Source organism: Salvelinus fontinalis, chromosome 7 (assembly GCF_029448725.1).
Source record: "Salvelinus fontinalis isolate EN_2023a chromosome 7, ASM2944872v1, whole genome shotgun sequence".
Classification (NCBI taxonomy): Eukaryota; Metazoa; Chordata; class Actinopteri; order Salmoniformes; family Salmonidae; genus Salvelinus; species Salvelinus fontinalis.
The window spans coordinates 33,142,587-33,162,268 of NC_074671.1; the positions used below are offsets into that span (position 1 = coordinate 33,142,587).

Sequence of the window (19,682 nt, forward strand, 5' to 3'; positions counted from 1 at the left end):
CCTTGTGCATTCTACTATTACAACTTTCAAGAGTAAGTTTAAAGCCGGAATGAGTTTATTAAAAAAAATATATATAATAATGGGGGAGAAGGGGGACCTACGCGCCACCCCTGACGATCCTTCGCGCCACAGTTTGGGAACCACTGTTAATTAGGCTACAGATTATTATTATGGATAAGAGCGAGAATATTTGTATTTGTCAAACGGAAGTCAAGCTTCAGTCGTCATGTCACTAGAATAAGACATTTATTTTAAAGGAGCATCAAGATCACCGTGTACTTTCACCACTCTGAAGTTCAACATCATTTATTTAATCTCATCACGTAGACGAGCCTACCAGCATAGTATCCGCGTGCAATTGGCTAGAGTGCACATGCCAAGACCAGAGTATGCACATTTGCTATTTTCAGTTTTTGTAACCAAATGATCGGTAGAGTTGAAAATGCGATGGAAACAAATTGAATGTTAGATTTGTATTCAGTAGGCTACATAAAAATGTAAGCGAAAAAGTAACCTACATTTGGTGTGAACTACGTCATCACGCACTGATTTTTAGCCACAAATCCGTTTGGTGGAAACACTCCGCTGGTGGGAAAATGCGCATATTTTCTTTATGCTGATTCTAGAAAATTCGCATGAAAAACTGTTGCTAATTGGATGGAAACTTAGCTACTGATTCAATTGATTAAGGAACTTGTTGGGATGGGGAGGAGGTGATGGAGGACTGCCTCCTTGGTTACTAAGTAACGTAACCATACAAACACTACCTCCAACAGATCACAATGCGGAAGGTTTGAATTTTACTCTTTGGTCTTTTTTTCGATTCATTTCGGTAATTTAATAGTTTTTGCAACAATTGTAGCAAGTGTCCTTTCCCGACACTCTTTCAGACGCAGGCATATTTAGCAAGTCGTTTATGTTAATTTGCTTGTAGCAGTTCCTTAGCAATGTAACAATGTAATGTTAGCTAGCTAGATTGCTAACTAACAAGTTACTTGGGCATCTTTCAGAGTGAGTGACATTATAGTAACGTCTTCAGAAAAGGTGTGCGTTATGCATGTGATCTGAGAAACAATGTTTGAAAATAAGAGGGTACATTTGTCATAAACATAGACAATGCATGAATTTAGATTTTGGGTCCAACCATAGAAATGTATATGGTTATGAGTCTTCGAAGGGGCCACACGTAGCCTATTTTGTCTGTCATAAAGCAACAACAGATGCATGTCCCATTTCGCTAAATACTTTTTTCAACGTGTGTACATTTCCACAATCGAAGGTCAGATTTACTAAGTCAAACTTTCCTCTCATTTTACAGGGCTTGAACTCAAAAGCAACCAGTGGAAAGTTAGCAATCACCTCAGTTGCTCTTCAAGACCATATCGCACGAAACTTACTGCTTCAGAATTTGTCACTGTGTGACCCTGTGAAGACAAGATGGTGCCTAAGAGCCGCCACTGAAACACACTGCAAACGAAACCATGGAACTGTGAAACAGAAAGGGCCCCAGCAACACGATGGAGAGGAGAAAGAGTATGTGCTTGACCCAGCAGCTCCACCACTGACATTAGGTAAGCTAGCAATCAATCAAATGTATTTTATAAAGCCTTGTAACATCTGCAGTTGGGAACCAGTTCAACAACACTTTGGGAACGAGGAGGTCTCACTGTGAGACCTGAGCTATTATGTATGACATTTCTCATTTGTTGTTTGATATTGGGTTGTTTTTTTGCCATTGTCTGCCTCTCCAGCCCAGAAATTGGGTTTGGTGCAGTCCCCGGCCAGAAAACTGACGGTAGATGAATGGAGTCGGGTCAAGTCGAGGTCTATTCATGAAGGGGACTCCAAGCAGCCCTGTGTGATCTGCAGGGAGGAGTTTCGCTTACAGACTCAGGTATTCCTCTGTACACAATACCTGGTGTTTATTCTCAGTCAGTCAGAGCACTATTTAAAAAAAAAAAAACGTTTTCAACTTTCTTCACCCCTCTAGGGCAGCCCACTCCCCTTCCCAAACACACTCTCTCCCCCTCCCTTAGGTTCCTGTGTGTTCTAATCTGTGTAGACAACTGTACAAATTTACCCATACTGCCTTGGAACTCAACTGTGACACGATGATGTAGCAATCAGTGTGTTACTGTGAGGGTCGTTCAGTCTTTTACACCTTTCTGATCCCCTTTTAAGATGCCAATCTCCTGAAGAATGCGGGGTAGAATAGACGGCCTTACAAAGCACAGTTTCCATAGATGCACATGTAAATATTAATTTGACTCGAGGGGAAAACATTTAATTATAGCCTGCTAACAAGGGAAAGGGACAAATGTGAATCTTTGTGGATTTGTTGATCTGTTTGACAAAAACATGTTAAATGTGTTTGTTATTAGTGAAACTACAATTATTGGAAATTGTATTTTATTAAGGTGTTTAGCCATTTTTGCAGGCCTGAATAATGTCCATTTCCTTCATTCATACAACATCAGTTATTGCTGATTATGAATTCAGATATTTAACACTTTACTAACACCAAACACAGACCATACAGACCACAGATCATCCTTCCGAGGCCTCCAACTGCTTTTAAATGCATGTAAAACTAAGTGCATGCTCTTCAACCGATTGCTGCCCGTACCCTCCCGCCCGACTAGCATCAGTACTCTGGACGGTTCTGACTTAGAATATGTGGACAACTACAAATACCTAGGTGTCTGGTTAGGAGTAAACTCTCCTTTCAGACTCACGTTAAGCCTCTCCAATCCAAAATGAAATCTAGAATTGGCTTCCTATTTCGCAACAAAGCCTCCTTCACTCATGCTGCCAAACATACCCCCGTAAAACTGACTATCCTACCAATTGTTGACTTCAGCAATGTCATTTACAAAATAGCCTCCAACACTCTACTCAGCAAATTGTATGCAGTCTATCACAGTGCCATCCGCTTTGTCACCAAAGCCCCATATACTACCCACCACTGCGACCTGTATGCTTTCGTTGGCTGGTCCTCACTACACATTCGTCGCCAAACCCACTGGCTCCAGGTCATCTATATGTCTTTGCTAGGTAAATCCATAGCAACACCCACCTGTAGCACGCACTCCAGGAGGTATATTTCACTGCTCATTCCCAAAGCCAACACTTACTTTGGCCGCCTTTCCTTCCAGTTCTCTGCTGCTAATGACTGGAAACGAATTGCAAAAAATCACTGAAGCTGGATTCTTATATCCCTCTCTCTAACTTTAAGCACCAGCTGTCAGAGCAGCTCACAGATCACTGCACCTGTACATAGCCCATCTGTAAATAGCCCATCCAACTACCTCATCCCCATACTGTATTTATTTATCTTGCTCTTTTGCACCCCAGTATCTCTATTCTCTACTTGCACATCATCATCATCTCTATTCTCTACTTGCACATCATCATCTGCACATCTGTCATTCTAGTGTTAATGCTAAATTGTAATTATTTCGCCTCTATGGCCTATTTGCCTTACCTCCCTACTCTTCTACATTTGCACACACTGTACATAGATTTTTCTATTGTGTTATTGACTGTACGTTTGTTTATGTGTAACTCTGTGTTGTTTTGTCGCACTGCTTTGCTTTATCCTGGCCAGGTCACAGGTGTAAATGAGAAATTGTTCTCAACTGGCCTAACTGGTTAAATAAAGGTGAAATAATAAAAAAATAAAAAATACCATGTAAAAACATTCAGAAGTGTCTCAAAAACGGTCTCTCGGTTTCCCAGTCCTCCATATTCAGCCTCTCTCTGTGAAGCTTGTAGCCTGTGGGGTAAAGCAGACTTTGCTTGCAAGAGCTAAAATTCACTCCAGTCTAATGGCTTGTCGAGCTCCTAGATATAGATTGTGCACTGCAGGGGGCCCTTTCACTGGTGATGGAGTATGTTGGTTGGGCCAAAAACAATGGGAAATCAATATGGCTCCCCCTGCCCTGCAGAGCTTTGAGTACACTGGTTTGTGTGTGCCAATCACCATAGCTGGGGCTGCTGTCTCCTTGTGAGTGCAGACGACAAAAGAGTCTGTGGGAGGTGGAGGAGAGGAGACTGCAGCCCCAGGTCCCAGCCCTCCCAGCATGGGCTCGCTGACTCCAACTGGCTCCTGAGCAAATAGTACACCACAAACACACGTTATGTTCTTCTATCCTCATGGGGACCTCACATTTATTTTTATTCAAAATCCTATTTTCCATAACCTCAACCTTAAACCCTAAACCTAATTCTAAGACTAATTGTAACCCTAAGCTTAAAATAGTCTTTGTCCTCATGGGGATGTGGGGACTTTTGGATAGAAGACCCACACACACACACACACACACACACACCTCTCACAGGACTCACCAAAAACACTTAAGAGATGTTGAAAACCAATACATACACACCAGCATACCCAGGAGGCTCTGCATGCCACAATCATTTCCAAACGACAAGTCATTCAGTGAAATGCCAAGGGAATTTCAGACGTATAAGAGGGACCGATAAATAAAACATCTAGTTATAAGGCTAAAGCTGATTAATTAAAATATAACTATATTTATATAAGTGATTTATAATGCATAACTATACTCTATGTGTGTATAATATTCAATCAACACTAGTAATGATATTCATATTGTGTCTAGGTTTTGCTCTCCTGCTCCCATGTGTTTCACAGAGCCTGTCTGCAGGCTTTTGAGAGGTTTTCAGGCAGGAAGTTCTGTCCTATGTGCAGGAAGGAGCAGTATGAGACCAGAGTGATCCACGATGGAGCTCGCCTTTTCAAAGAGAGGTGTGCCATCAGGTAAACATCTCCAGAGATTGGACTGTATGTTTCCTGGAATCAGATGAAACCTCGGCATGGACTAAAAAGCATACTCAATGGAGATTCCCCACTGAGAATGATTTTTAATCCAAGACTAATTTTAGGCTTAATCTACGTCCAGGAAAACCAGACCTTATTGATCAAGTTACCATGTTCACCCTGTGTTAGGACTGTATCCTTGCTGTTTTACCTACTTAAATGTTTTTCATGTCGTCAATGATAGAATTCAAGCGTGTTGGCGTGGCTATGTTGTTCGGAAGTGGTACGGACATATGAGGAAAACAGTTCCCCCAAAAGACAAACAGCTACGACGAAGATTCTTTGAGACAAAGGTAATTTTAACAACTGTCATTTAGGAGTAGGGTTGAGGTCAATTCCTTTTCAATTCAGGAAGTAAACTGAAATTCTCAGAGATACATTTTTTGGGGGAATTTCAGTTGATTTCCTGAATGGAAAAGCAATTCAACCCAACCCTGATGAGGAGGGACTGATATGTGTATTATGTACACATTATTATTATTATTGTTATTATGAAAGATGTAAACATCAAACCCCTGAGAAGGTTCCACATCAAGTACAGTTGAAGTCTGAAGTTTACATACACTTTAGCCAAATACATTTAAACTCAGTTTTCCCTGTCTTAGGTCAGTTAGGATCACCACTTTATTTTAAGAATGTGAAATGTCAGAATAATAGTAGAGAATGATTTATTTCAGCTTTTATTTCTTTCATCACATTCCCAGTGGGTCAGAAGTTTACATACACTGAATTAGTATTTGGTAGCGTTGCCTTTCCATTGTTTAACTTGGGTCAAACATTTTGGGGAGCCTTCCACAAGCTTCCCACAATAAGTTGGGTGAATTTTGGCCCATTCCTCCTGACAGAGCTGGTGTAACTGAGTCAGGTTTGTAGGCCTCCTTGCTCACACACGCCTTTTCAGTTCTGCCCACACATTTTCTATAGGATTGAGGTCAGGGCTTTGTGATGGCCACTCCAGTACCTTGACTTTGTTGTCGTTAAGCAATTTGGCCACAACTTTGAAAGTATGCTTGGGGTCATTGTCCATTTGGAACCAAGCTTTAACTTCCTGACTGATGTCTTGAGATGTTGCTTCAAAATATCCACATAATTGTCCTACCTCATGATGCCATCTCTATTGTGAAGTTCACCAGTTCCTCCTGCAGCAAAGCACCCCCACAACATGGAGCCACCGCCGTGCTTCACGGTTGGGATGGTGTTCTTCAGCTTGTAAGCATCCCCCTTTTTCCTCCAGACATAACAATGGTCATTATGGCCAAACAGTTCTATTTTTGTTTCATCAGGCCAGAGGACATTTCTCCAAAAAGTACGATCTTTGTCCCCATGTGCAGTTGCAAACCGTATTCTGGCATTTTTATGGAGGTTTTGGAACAGTGGCTTCTTCCTTGCAGAGCAGCCTTTCAGGTTATGTTGATATAGGACTCGTTTTACTGTGGATATAGATACTTTTGTACCGGTTTCCTCCAGCATCTTCACAAGGTACTTTGCTGTTGTTCTGGAATTTATTTGCACTTTTCGCAACAAAGTATGTTCATCTCTAGGAGACAGAACACGTCTCCTTCCTGAGCGGTATGACAGCTGCTTGGTCCCACGGTGTTTATACTGACATACTATCGTTTGTACAGATGAACGTGGTACCTTCAGGCATTTGGAAATTTATCCCAAGGATGAACCAGACTTGTGGAGGTCTACAATTTTTTTCTCTGAGGCCTTGGCTGATTTCTTTCGTTTTTTCCCATGATGTCAAGCAAAGAGGCACTGAGTTTGAAGGAAGACCTTGAAATACATCCACAGGTACACCTCAAATTGACTCAAATGATGTCAATTAGCCTATCAGAAACTTCTAAAGCCATGACATCATTTTCTCGAATTTTCCAAGCTGTTTAAAGGCACAGTCAACTTAGTGTATGTTAACTTCTGACCCACTGGAATTGTGATAAAGTGAGTTATAAGGGAAATAATTTGTCAAAACAATTGTTGGAAAAGTGACTTGTGTCATGCACAAAGTAGATGTCCTAACCGACTTGCCAAATCTAGTTAAACAAGAAATTTGTGGAGTGGTTGAAAAACGAGTTTTAATGACTCCAACATAAGTGTATGTAACCTTCTGACTTCAACTGTAGTTCCTCTACTTACTATATACTGAACAATGCCATGTCGGGTCAAAACATGTGCTCTTATCTGGTGAGTCGGTCCACTGGTGACTACCAGGTCACATTGCCGAGGCTTTCCCCACTCCTATAAGCTTTTGTCCCAAATGCCACCCTTTTCCCCATAGTGCACTGCTTTTGACCAGAGGTAATAGGGTGCCATTTGGGACGCAAATCTCCATTCTTCCTGAAACTCACCCTGCCAGACATTCCTCACCTATTTAGCAGTGGTGGACTTTAGGTTGCCGTGATTGACGGACCGTCAGCAGATCTGATCCCAGGTCAGTGTGGAGTGGACACGGGCATCGGTGGAGGTGCAGGGTAGGGGAACTCAACTCTCTAAGCAGCTTCAGAGGGCCTTTGATGCCATGTGAATCATACACTGTTTGTAAACTAATTACGGAGAGTGTGTGTTTTGGTCAAACAGTCTGGACATTCCAGGGTCAACACAAAAGCAAGGGCCCACTGTGTGTTTGTCTGTGTGCTTGCACCCCCCTCTCGGAAAGAGGGGGTTGAGGGAGGGTGCATATTTGTGGCAGGTTCCCTGGTTGTCATTTGCACTGGCTTTCTTCACTGTCCCACTTAAGAACTAAAATATTCCACAGGATTTGACTTTGATCTGAGGACAGAATACACATTATAAAGGGGTTAGTTCTTTCAGCTTTGGCTGGCTGTTGGTGGGTTCCAGCAACTGGATGGGGGCCTATCGACACGAAGGCCTCTGCCTTCTAGTCGGTGGCTCCCTGGAAAAGGATAGATTGCCACCTAGTGAGACTGAAATCTCCCCCTCCATGGTGCTTACTTACCTCTGACTGTAGTGGCGATTTGCAGAGATACGGCTGAATAGTAAACACACTTGAGAAGCACATATACTGATTTTACTGGTATATTTATCGTGTGAGCCTTGGGATGTCTAACAAAATGCAGCCTGTTCCCTATATAGTGCACTGCTTTTGCATTGGGCTCTGGTCAAAAGTAGTGCACTGTATGGGAATAGGGTTCCATTTGGGACTCATCATTGGTTAGGGGTCCATTCCATCACTAGCCTTTCTGATAGCTAATTAAAGAGAGGCCACTCATGTCTCTCTCTAGAGCTCTCTGTAATCAATCAGAGTGCTTCAGTGGGTTCAGAGAGACCGATATTACGAGTGACACCTTGATTACGCCCAACTTGTAATGTGCTCAGAGAGGTCAATGTCCTACCCACAATCCCCTTCTCTCATCCTCCATCATCTATAAACACAGCTTTAGCATTTCACGTAAACACGAGCAGCAATTTTATTGGTCTAATTAACTCTGTTGGAAAACATTAGCCCCATCCTGGTGACGGCCACGTCAAGGATGGGGATTGTTGGCTCGGAGGAATTTGTGACAGAGTAGGACTTCCTCCATCACACAGAGACAAGTTGGGTCCCAATGGCATCCTATTCTCTATGTAGTGCACTACTTTTGACAAGAGCCCTGTGGGCCCTGGTCAAAAGTATTGCACTACTTCGGGAATATGGTGTAATTTGGGAGTGTCAACATGTCTGTCATCCTCACGGTAAAGCCGCAGTTGCCCCCAGGCAGCAAAGCCTTTAAGATATTCTAGTTTTCAGTCTTATCAGGTGATTCCGATGACCAGCTTTCCATTTTTAGCTTTTTGAGGTCCGACCCTAAGTCAACACATTAAGGAGGATAACTGCTGACATCAAGATGGATTGTGGTGAGACAACGCCATTCCCTCCCCCATTCCTTTGTTCCCCTTGCTCTGTCCCTTTTCCTGTCCTCTGCAGTGAGACAAGGCAAAGTTCACCAGGGCCCATGTTGTTTGCCTTCGCTGTGGAAAAGTCAGCCTATAAAACCTCATCTGAATGGCTAACAGTTGTTTAATTAGTGATAAAAGCCCAGCAATAAAGTACTTGGGATGTCACTGTGACAGGAGCGAGCTCGGTGAGGAAGCCTGAGGGATGGCCTTTGTGTGTGTGCACGTTTCCCAGCACCAGCTATCTTTTCACTGGTTTCCATACATTTTCCCTGTAAGTCTGAGACGTGTCGGTATCGATCTGGCCTGTTAAACAACTTGACTTTGTCAGCAGGCTTCAAGCATTACAATATAGCACCAATTATATCTGATAGAGAAACAGAACTCTATTTGGTGTCCAATTGAACGATGCCCCTTTGTGTAACTAAATTGTTTCCAATTAGTTGCAGGAGTTGAATGACAGCTTTGTCCAATACTGTCATACGGACGTAGAGGCTTTCCTGAACGATATCGACCAGTCGGTGTCATCGAGCAGAAGAGTGTTCCGTCAGTTTGAGAGAGAGCACGTCTCGGAGCCGCAGGAAGACGACTGGCAGAAAATACAGGAAAAGGTTTGGAATAGGGTTGCAAAATTCCTGTAACTTTCCCAACTTTTCCAGGTTTTCCGGAAATCTCTAAGCAGGATTTCTGGACAACCTGAACATTTTGGGAAAGTTACCGGAATTGTGCAACCCTACTGTGGAAAAACTCACCATACAAATACCACGTTGCACTATCAAAAAGACTCTCATGAAGTCCTAATCCTGGTCTAATTCTCCCTGTAGCCATGCCATTCATTCAACATGCTAATGCTTGTCCAGGAGAGGCTGTGCTGCAGCTGCTACACAAAGTCAAATCTCCTAGAAATGATCATTCACTTGTTTCCAAATGAATGAAGGAAATAATCCTCTGTGTTTACAAGAAAACAGAGCCAGTCTAATAATGCACGCCAGGCCTTTCATCGCCCCGTCTGAGCCATCTGTACTGTGGTTCAATTTGAAAAGAGATCTAGATTTGCTGTTCCATAGGCTCTGTTGTACAGTATATAGGGCTTTTCAATGCCAGCCAATGGAGTTTCCCACAATCCCACAGGAGGTGGAAAAGGGTGTTTTAAAAATATTTTTTATCTCGTGTTAAAAGGTTGTGCACAGGGCAACAGGTGTTGCTCAACCTCGACTCGTACAGAGAGAATCAAACGGTGAACTCACAGCGTGTTTATCGCACACCGTGCACCTTCCTGGTGAAGGTAAACACCATAAATGTCGCAAAGCTCATTATCAAGCGTTTAAGCCTTGAGCGCGTTGACCGTTTTCTGAATAAAAGGAAGGAAGTTAATTATTGGTGGAGCTGCAGTAGATACCTTCCCCACAACGGCATCTCAGAGACACACGGCCAAACAATCAAGCTTGTGTGACACGCTAAACCAGATAATGTCCATTGAACTTAAGATAAAGGGGTGTGTATGGAAGCTATTGTGAGAGAAGATAGCCATTATAAATGTCTGGTAGCAGGGTTGGGATAAATTCCCTTTAAATTCAGTCAATTCAGGAAGTAGATTGATTCCTATTCAACATTTTTCTCCTAGAGGCATTGAGGAAAAATGGAATTTCAGTTTCCTTCCTGAATTGACCCCAACCCTATGTGGTAGTGTGGCGGTATTTTATTGAAGACGGCTTTTATTTTGGAATACTGGCCCATCCCTACAGCCGTGTCTGTCTCCACTGTCACAGGTCATCCAGAGAGATACACGGGACTGTCCCATCTGTCTCACCGCTCTGTGCAGCGCCAGACTCGAGACGGAGGCAGGGAGGACACTCGCCCAACACCACAGCAGACGTACTGTGCTCTTGTCCTGCTCACACCTCTTCCACCAGCCCTGCCTGGAAGCCTTCGAAGCCTTCTGTGTGGAGGGCCGACCTACATGTCCTCTGTGCAGGTCTCCCTACCACAAAATACTGGTCTGACCTCAGAATAGTTGATATATAACTTCATAATAGGAAAGATAGTCGGATGTAAGTAAAACATATACACACCCCTACGTATTTATTTGGACAATGCAGCGAAAACTTTTAATTTGGCTCTATACGCCAGTATTTTGAATACGATCAAATATCTTATTTTAGTGTATCTATATACATGTTTCACTGTTAAGAAATTGAAGTACTTTGTGTCTAGTCCCCCCATTTGAAGGTGTCATAAGTATTTGGACAAATTCAATTAGTGTATTAAAATGTCAAAAGTTTAGTATTTGGTTGCATATTTCTAGAACACAATGACTACAAATGTTTCAGATTATGTTATGCCCAATAAATTAATGGTAAATAATGGAATGTTATTTGAGTCACTTTCATTGTAAATAAGAATAGAATGTTTCTGAACACTTCTACATTAATGTGGATGCTACCATGATTACGGATAATTATGAATAATGAGAGTTAGATGCATAGTGGCTTCGCAAAGTATTCAGATCCCTTGAATTTCTAAATTTTGTTAGGTTACAGCCTTATTCTAAAATAGATAAAAGATTCTCAGTAATCTACACACAATTTAGCTCAGGTGCATCTTGGTTTCCATTGATCATCCTTGATGTTTTTACAACTTTATTGGAGTCCACCTGTGGTAAAATCAATTGACTGGACATGATTTGGAAAGACACACCTGTCTATAAGGTGACAGTGCATGTCAGAGCAAAATGACAGTGCATGTCAGAGCAAAAACCAAGCCATGAGGTCAAAGGAATAGTCCGTAGGGCTCCGAGACAGGATTGTGTCAGCTCTGAGGAAGGGTACCAAAACATTTCTGCAGCATTGATGGTTCCCAAGAACACAGTGGCCTCCATTTTTAAATGGAAAAAGGAGAAGGGCCTTGGTCAGGGAGATGATCAAGAACCCGATGTTCACTCTGACAGCTCCTCTGTGGGGATGGGAGAACCTTCCAGGACAACCATCGCTGCAGCACTCCACCAATCAGGCCTTTATCGTAGACTGGCCAGATGGAAGCCACTCCTCAGTAAAAGGTACATGACAGCCCGCTTGGAGTTTGCCAAAAGCACCTAAAGACACTCAGACCATGAGAAACAAGATTCTCTGGTCTGATGAATGCCTGAATGCCAAATGTCACGTATAGAGAACCTGGCACCATCCCTAGGGTGAAGCATGGTGGTGGCAGTATCATGCTGTGGGGATGTTTTTCAGCAGCAGGGACTGGGAGACTAGTCAGGAACGAGGCAAAGTACAAAGAGATCCTTGAAGAAAACCTGCTTCATAGTGCTCAGGACCTCAGACTGGGATGAAGGTTCACCTTCCAACAGGACAACGATCCTAAGCACACAGCCAAGACAACACAGTAGTGGCTTTGGGACAAGTCATTGAGTGGCCCAGCCAGAGACTGGACTTGAACCCGATCTAACATCTCTGGAGAGACCTGAAAATAGATGGGGAGCGTTGCTGCACATCCAACCTGACAGAGCTTCAGAGGATCTGCAGAGAAGACTGCTGTAATCGCTGCCAAAGGTGCTTCAACAAAGTACTGGGTAAAGGGTCTGAACTTATGTAAATGTGATAGATTACATTTTTGCTAACTTGTAAAAAATAAACTTTTTGCCTTGTCATTATGGAGTATTGTGCGTAGATTGATGGGGGATAAAACAATATAATCAATTTTAGAATAAGGCTGTAACGTATCAAAATGTGGAAAACGTCAAGGGATCTGAATACTTTCGGAAGGCACTGTAGATATACTCTAGAAAATGCTAACCTCCTGTTATTGTAATGGTGAAAGGTTAGAATGTTTTGGGGGCCTGATCTTTCTGCATCTACCTTTCTCACTCATGATTATCCGTAATCATGGTAACATGTAGAAGTATTCAGAATCATACTTTATTTTGAATATTGGACCAAATACTAAACTTGACAATTTAACACAGAGTTTGTCAATACTTATAACACCTTCAAAATGGAGGGACTAGATACATAGTGCATCAATTTCTAAACCCTAAACAGGTATGAAAACACACTCAATGTGACATTAGTATCATAAAACGGTTGATCTCAGGTCCAAAATGCTGGAGTATAGAGTCAAATAAATTATATTTCTACAGTACCTCCAGAATTTAAACATTTGAGAAATCGTATAAATTTGTCAATGTTTAGATTGAGCTCTTCCAGCAGGTCTTATGTTGTAGTTTGCAGGCTGTAAATGACAAAAGGAAGGAAGGTGTAGTAAAACAGGAAGTTATTCCTGTTGTTTAATGAACAGTCTTTAAATGCATTCATCAAAGGATAAATGCACAAAACAATTATCACTTTCAGGCATCCATACCAATTAAGTGCAATTCTTCCTCAAGTCCCAGTCCTCCAGAATACTGTGACTTGTCAGGAGTTCATAGACAGATACTTCCATGGTAAAAGCAAGCTAACTTGTGCCAAGTGTGCTCTTATATCTCAAAAAGAAGCCCGTGATGTACACCACAAATGCTGTTGAAGTTACAGATGAAAAAGCAATGTCAACTTAAACATGAGTTGTAAATGAGAACTTGTTCTCAACTTGCCTACCTGGTTAAATAAAGGTGAAATAAATAAAAATGACGTTCATTGTTTATTAACAAACACACAAGGTAAAAAAACAAAAACACATTCATGTTAATTTGCAGGAAATTATATGCAGAGACAGAAAAACTATAGCTACATCCAAAAATGTGAGGGGGCACAGGTTGGAGAATTTAGAATTTTTCAAACATCCAAAACTTTTTTTTTTTTTTACTGCATTCTAGAGCCATAATCATACTTATTTCTGTGTAAAAAAATAAATAGAAAATCTGCATAAACTAAGCATACCTCTTGAGCGGTCTGTATCCTGGTTCATTTTTAAAAGAAACTGTATGCAGATTTGCTGGAATCAAGTCTCATTCAGTACACTAAGTTATTGCTTGCTTTTCTGAAGTTTGCCAGCAGGCGTACCAGCTAATATAGTTAGACGAGCTAGCTACTCAAACTTGACTGATAACTAGCCACCAAAAAGCCATTTTAATGCTATGAGGTTGGGAACCTACCTGGGCTAGCTAAAGTCAACTTCATGACATTTCTAGGTCTAGCAGTATTACAGAGAAACAACTAAACAGGACAAATCTGAGTGGGCACAACAGTTCTGATTAGCTACTCCACCTACAGTACAGGCCACGCTTCAACATTTCAAACCCTCGGCAAGTGAGGAAAAACTAAGGCAACAAAAACTGTTCCCTTGGGCTGGAACAGGCCCAGACCGTGTGCACCTCAAACTCATTGGAAAAGTACGATTGTAATGTTGTGCTTATGGTGTGCTCCCTCGACCAATAATATGCAGCGACAGCATAAGTCCCTGTCTGGTTATTTTTGTCCCAAATGGCACTCTATTCCCTACATATTGCACTACTTTTGGGGATAGGGTACCATTTGGGATCATTTGCTATTGACTATAATAATGTGTCCTTCAGTTCGACTGCCCCCAGCCTCTGGAACGCTCTCCCGGACCACCTGAAGGCACCACAGACTCTGGGTTCCTTTAAAACGGGCCTAAAGACCTTTCTCTTTAGGAAGGCTTTCTGTTGACAGCTGTGCTCCTTGTAGTGTCAGCTGGGATCTTTGTCTCAGTGACCCGGTCTAGTTGCGTTAAAATATGTATTTAGATTTTTTATCTTATGCACTTTGAGATTATTCTTCATAATGAAAAGCGCTTTACAAATGTACTTATTTGACATGTAAATACTAAAATTGCTCTTTGGAACCAAAAAAAGACGTGTGGATCACTCTATAGTTTTCCCATCTCAAGAGCAACTAAACAAGAGTCATTCAAATTGAGACAAAATAATGAACGCACAGTACAGAGTGGGTAACGCAAAATAAAATGAGCACATTGTGACACATTCACAACTGGCCTGAGACGACCAGAAAGATGGAAGGATTGGCTAGTCCCTCCTAACTCCTCTCCATTCAGTCTGTGTCAATGGAGGAGACACTGACTGGTCACTTAGGTGAACGGGTACTAAATGTACCAGCAAGCTCTGCAAAGAGGGAAGAAGTGGCGATACACAGACACCTGTGAGGACATGCAAAGCAACTGGGTAGGACACGTAAAACGGCTAAAAGCAATATGTAAAATGAATAAGAATAATCAGTAAGATATTTTTTAATGCAGGAGAGTTCAACAGCAAGTAAGTCTATCAAAGAATGCCCTCATCTTTTCAAAATGTGTAGATATTTTAAACAAAACAAAAAAAAGTCCACTTATCCAACCAGAAGCCATCCATACTAATACTATACACCAGGGCTCGCCAACCCTTTTCCTGGAGTTACTGTCCTGTTGGTTTGTCTCCAACTCTAATCCATCACACCTGATTCTCAAAAAAGGAATTCTCTTCTCATTATACTTGTGAGAAGGTGCTGTTGTTTTCTCTCCAAATAACACAGATGCATTTTATAACCAAAATGGGTTTTACAATTGGTGAAATGCACTGCATGGGCTCAGTAACTGTGGTGGAAATAGAACAGGTTGGAAACAGACAGACATTGAAATAGGACATAAGTGTAAAAATGGCTACTAGTCAGCGAGCATCTCTTCAGCCTCTGCATTGAAAGGTTACATTTCACCTCCAAGCCAATAGGGCATAGTGCAATTACGGGGGGAGATCACTTTTTATCTGTTATCAGGGAAGCACAGAAGGCAAGAGGTTAGAATGAGATGGGTAGAGGGTAGAATTCGAATGTATGAAAAGATTGAGGGGGGGGAGAAGGATATTGGTGCTGAGAGAAAGTCCCCCAGATATCGGCTGAGTGGCCCATGGTCAGAGTCACTGTTGAGGTCAACATCAACTGTTGTGATGATGCCAGTCTGTCAGGGGGCTCAAACATGTCCCTGTCCAAGTCCTGCATCCATCGATCCAGGAGGAAGAGGATGGAATGTCACAAAGCTAAATTACTCTTCCCCTCAGCTCGCAGTGCCCGTCAGACACTGTCGGTGTATACTAAGTCTCTTACACAGACTCAATCCCAGTACTGTCAAAATCTTCCTTTGGCTGCCATGAGGTGTGTGTGTGTGTGTCGGTTGTCTCTTTCACAGAGTCTTCTGATGCCCGTTGGCCGCGATCTTCCCAGACTCAGGGTCTGTGGGGCTGTTTGACAGTTGTAATTTATCCAGACCTGGCCAGGAGGAGATAAGGGGCAGAAATGTCATTACAAGACACACACAGACGATGAATATGTATATATTTTTTGAAAAACACTGCCTCCGTCGTTAGACATTTTCGACATCAGACATCCTGGGCCTGTCACAACAAGCTTTAGAGACTTCCCCCCTTTGCCTCGTCATCTTCACATCAGTCTAAAGGCACAGTGGATTTTGATATTTATCTATCTGGCTGCAGCCACAGTAGTCATATTGCTGCCTAGGGCCTTGGAACAGATTATGACATATGTCATTTGGATTGATAATGACTGAAATGACCAAAAAACAAAAGGTTAAACGTCTTGTCAGTGCAAATAACTATGGTAAAAATTACAGAACATGCAATCATACAGCACAAAGCGTATAATAATAATACAACTTTATTCATTTGGCACAATTCAAACAGAGGCAGCAACTCAATGTGCTGTACATATAAAATAATACAAAATAGAGAAAGAAATTACAAACCAGTAAAGCAGCAGAGAATGCAAAAAATAAGTACAAACAGGATAGGACACGAAAATATTAATAGGATATTAAAATAAGACAAAAGTAAACAAAATCTAAAATATCCAGACTAATTTAAAGCCAAGCTAAAAAAAAAGGTGAGTCTTAAGCCCGGTACAGATACAACTACCGAGACGAGACATGACGGTGTTACTTGGCTTTACAACAACGTTCGCTTGATCTGAATGGTCTAGTTTTAGAACGTCTCATGATGGCCGCTGAAGTTTCCAAGATTAAACACGTCAAATCTTAGCGAAAGACGCGAGACGAACACTTGTCAGTTTAGTCAAAGAAAAGTGCTAAGACGCTCTGTGTTTAGCCAAGCAGACAGCAAGCTATCTATTTGCTGTAGTTAATAGCTAGCTTAAATTGATGATATTTTTCCTGACAGGTCAAAGTGTGCCCTGTTTCTGGCACATGTATTCTATGATACTTGTCTGCTGAAGCACTTTGGTACAAAACGACCAAACAACTTGGTTTCAAAAGTGTTATCAGGTCATTGTACAGAGGCATCGTTACCGTAGAAACAGTCTCAACCGACCATCTTATTATTATTTTTTGTCTTTAGAAAGCGTAGGAAAAAATTATACGACTGTCTAGTTTTGTCTCATCTCTGCTTATGACGGCTGTTGTATCTGTACCAGGACTTCATCCTCTGGATTCTAAGCCCTGTCTAAGCCGGGGGAGGGTTCTAAACGAACATATGGAATTGTTTTAAAAATGGTCATACCAAGGATTATTTAGCCCTTTGATTTTGACATTTAAGAAGGTATCAACAAATATATATTGGATGAAACATAGAATATGGAGTTACTGCTATTAGCCAATAGAAACGAACGGAATAACAGAGTCACTACATGGAACAGACAGTCCAAAGAACAGTCCCCCCAAAAAATCTAAAGGAAGTTTGTTTTATCTCAGAGATATAAGACCAGGATTTTTTGTCATGTATTTATCCCCTTATTTTAGGCATTAAACTATCTCCATATATACTTCCATAATTTTAAAACTGGTACTGGTGACCTTCAGATGAGTCTAGGTCTGGCCGATCGGCCAGACGGACCTAGACATTTTCATAATTTTCGTGAGATTGTCAGCTTTCCATAGAGGGGTCATATTGGTTTGTAGCCCAAACCGTTCGAACACTACAGACCCTGACAGAAGAGGCTGTACCGACTTCAGACAAGTCGTGTGAGGCTTTTTGGCACCCTAGAGCAAAACGGAGAACACCACTGTGTTCGTGAGAGTCAACTTTCAATAGAGTTTGTACGCCAAACTGGTCGGACGCTACATACGATTTTGTGAGAAAAACGATTTTCGGGATGTCTCATGGTCTGACAAACACTGCTCTAGCTCTGCCACCTTTCACTGCAGGAGGTATCGGCGGATGCAGTTGATTAAGACACAGCCCACGCAGAAAAACATCTCTCCAGCTTAGACGAATTTTGATGGAGATTCTTTTGTTATGTTAATTATATTTACTCGTGGCGCAACCACTGTAGGCTAAGGGTTAAGTACGAGACACACCATGAGTCGAGGTGTGTTTTTTCCTCCCCCTCATTGTGTTGACAGTACTTCCAGGATTAGTTAGCATATGTTTAAGTTCCTAACCTCCTTTTTACTAGTGCCAGGTGACCATGTTCGCTGTCCCCTCTGGACTCTTAAGCCAAATCACCAGTTCCTCAGTCTTGCCCTCCTTCAAATGTACCAAGTTATTGGGCACTAAATGTATTAAGGCTCTCAAAAACAACTAACCTATCAGTTGATAGCATTAGGGTCATCTGGTGCTGCACATATGTATAGCTGCATGTCATCTGCATAGCTATGAAGGGGTAACATGTATAGTGAGAACAAAAGAGGACCAAGATTAGATCCCTGAGGGACTCCACAGGTGATATCTGCTCTCCTTGATACATACTTCCCCAGGCAGATCGGGATGAAACCAGTTTAGCATAGTATCCGAAAGACCAAACCATTTCTCCAGACTACCAGTTCTACTAATATCTTCAAAAATGGCATTTAAATCTAAGACTCTGTACAGGTGGAGGATTTCAAATGCTCTTTCATTTATCATGGAAAACTAGCTCAACGGTGGGAGGCCGAGTTAGGGGACAATCTGGTTCAGTATTACACAGGGACTGCACTGCAATAGCTTATGTTAGCCATTTTTACAAGGAAATATAACGCAAACTCCTCACATTTAGACGATGAAGCCTGGCTGAGCAAGTCTGCCGCCGGGGCTGGATAAAGTAAGCAATTAACAACTGAAAACAGTATCCTTGGATTTTTCTAGATGTCTGTAATAATCTTTGAGAAATGGGCTTGCCTTTCTTTTCATACAACTTTATTATAGATAGCAATATGTTCTTAAATAACACATAAATGAACCTGTAAGCAATCAATTGTTGAAAACAGTATCCTCGGATTGTTCTCATTGCCTGTAATAATCTTTGACTAGGCTTAATTATTGTATATAGCAATGAATTCTTAAAGAACACCGGTAACTCAATGAACCAGTCATTTTGTAATTTCTGCTTGGTTTGACATGAACATGAGTATATGAATATAAAGATGTTACCTAAAGCTTTCAAGAGTTCCTCTCGGATCGCTGAGGTGAACTTCCGGACTAGGCAGAGGGTAGTTACCACGGCAAACAGCAAGTTGTACGACAGGACGATATAGAAGTTTCCCAGCCAATTGAATCTCCCAAAGTCTCCGAGAAGGTCAAACCTGGTGATACCTGTGAAGAGTGTTAAGATATTAAATAGAAGACCACCAGATTCAATGTTCTGCCATTTGAGTGGATGGATTTCATTAACACAAAACAATCAACTATGTCATGATGATTTTGAGATACTGGAACATGGGGGTTTCTCATGAAACGTAACATTATTTGCACACTGATAATTCTACATCATTAGCTAGGTTTCCATCTAAATTGGCGACATATTTCATGTGAATACTCTAAAACCTGCACAAAAAACAATATGCACATTATCCCACCAGAGATGTTTCCATCAAACTGACTTGTTGTGGCTAAAAGACTACATGCATGATGACGTAGTGCTCATTAAAATAATTTTTGCGATTAAATTCCAATGTACCGAATATCAAATACAACGTTGTTATTCTGTACATTGGTTTCCATCTCATTTGTTATCTCTACCAACGGTTTCGCCAAACACTAAATAGCCAACTT

The 19,682-nt window shown here is 41.6% G+C and overlaps 2 protein-coding genes across 4 annotated transcripts in view; one reads left to right on the forward strand and one right to left on the reverse strand.

Moving 5' to 3' along the window:
• The first annotated feature begins 488 nt into the window (after nt 1-488).
• rnf32 (ring finger protein 32) lies at nt 489-11,109 on the forward strand. Of its 2 annotated transcripts, XM_055929219.1 has the most exons (7): nt 519-791; nt 1,319-1,571; nt 1,752-1,894; nt 4,629-4,786; nt 5,031-5,139; nt 9,184-9,351; nt 10,510-11,109. In XM_055929219.1, the coding sequence occupies exons 1-7, from the start codon at nt 783-785 to the stop codon at nt 10,741-10,743; spliced, it is 1,074 nt and encodes a 357-aa protein (XP_055785194.1). In that variant the 5' UTR covers nt 519-782; the 3' UTR covers nt 10,744-11,109. The 2 variants fall into 2 exon arrangements, with proteins under 2 accessions (XP_055785195.1, XP_055785194.1); XM_055929220.1 differs by lacking the exon at nt 9,184-9,351 and having other exon boundaries at nt 489-791.
• Nucleotides 11,110-12,995: 1,886 nt separating this feature from the next.
• Nucleotides 12,996-19,682, reverse strand: part of lmbr1 (limb development membrane protein 1) — a 57,501-nt gene continuing 50,814 nt past the window's right edge. For both annotated transcript variants that reach the window (XM_055929217.1, XM_055929218.1), the window contains 2 exons: nt 19,062-19,223; nt 12,996-15,951 (listed from right to left, as the gene is read on the reverse strand). In XM_055929217.1, the coding sequence (XP_055785192.1) occupies nt 15,866-15,951; nt 19,062-19,223 (248 nt within the window). In that variant the 3' untranslated portion in view covers nt 12,996-15,865. The remainder of the gene's footprint in view (nt 15,952-19,061; nt 19,224-19,682) is intronic.

Coding starts and splice junctions, on each gene's coding strand:
- rnf32 (XM_055929219.1), top strand. Junction 1,572..1,751: donor AGCTCCACCACTGACATTAG/GTAAGCTAGCAA, acceptor CTGCCTCTCCAG/CCCAGAAATTGGGTTTGGTG. Junction 1,895..4,628: donor AGTTTCGCTTACAGACTCAG/GTATTCCTCTGT, acceptor TATTGTGTCTAG/GTTTTGCTCTCCTGCTCCCA.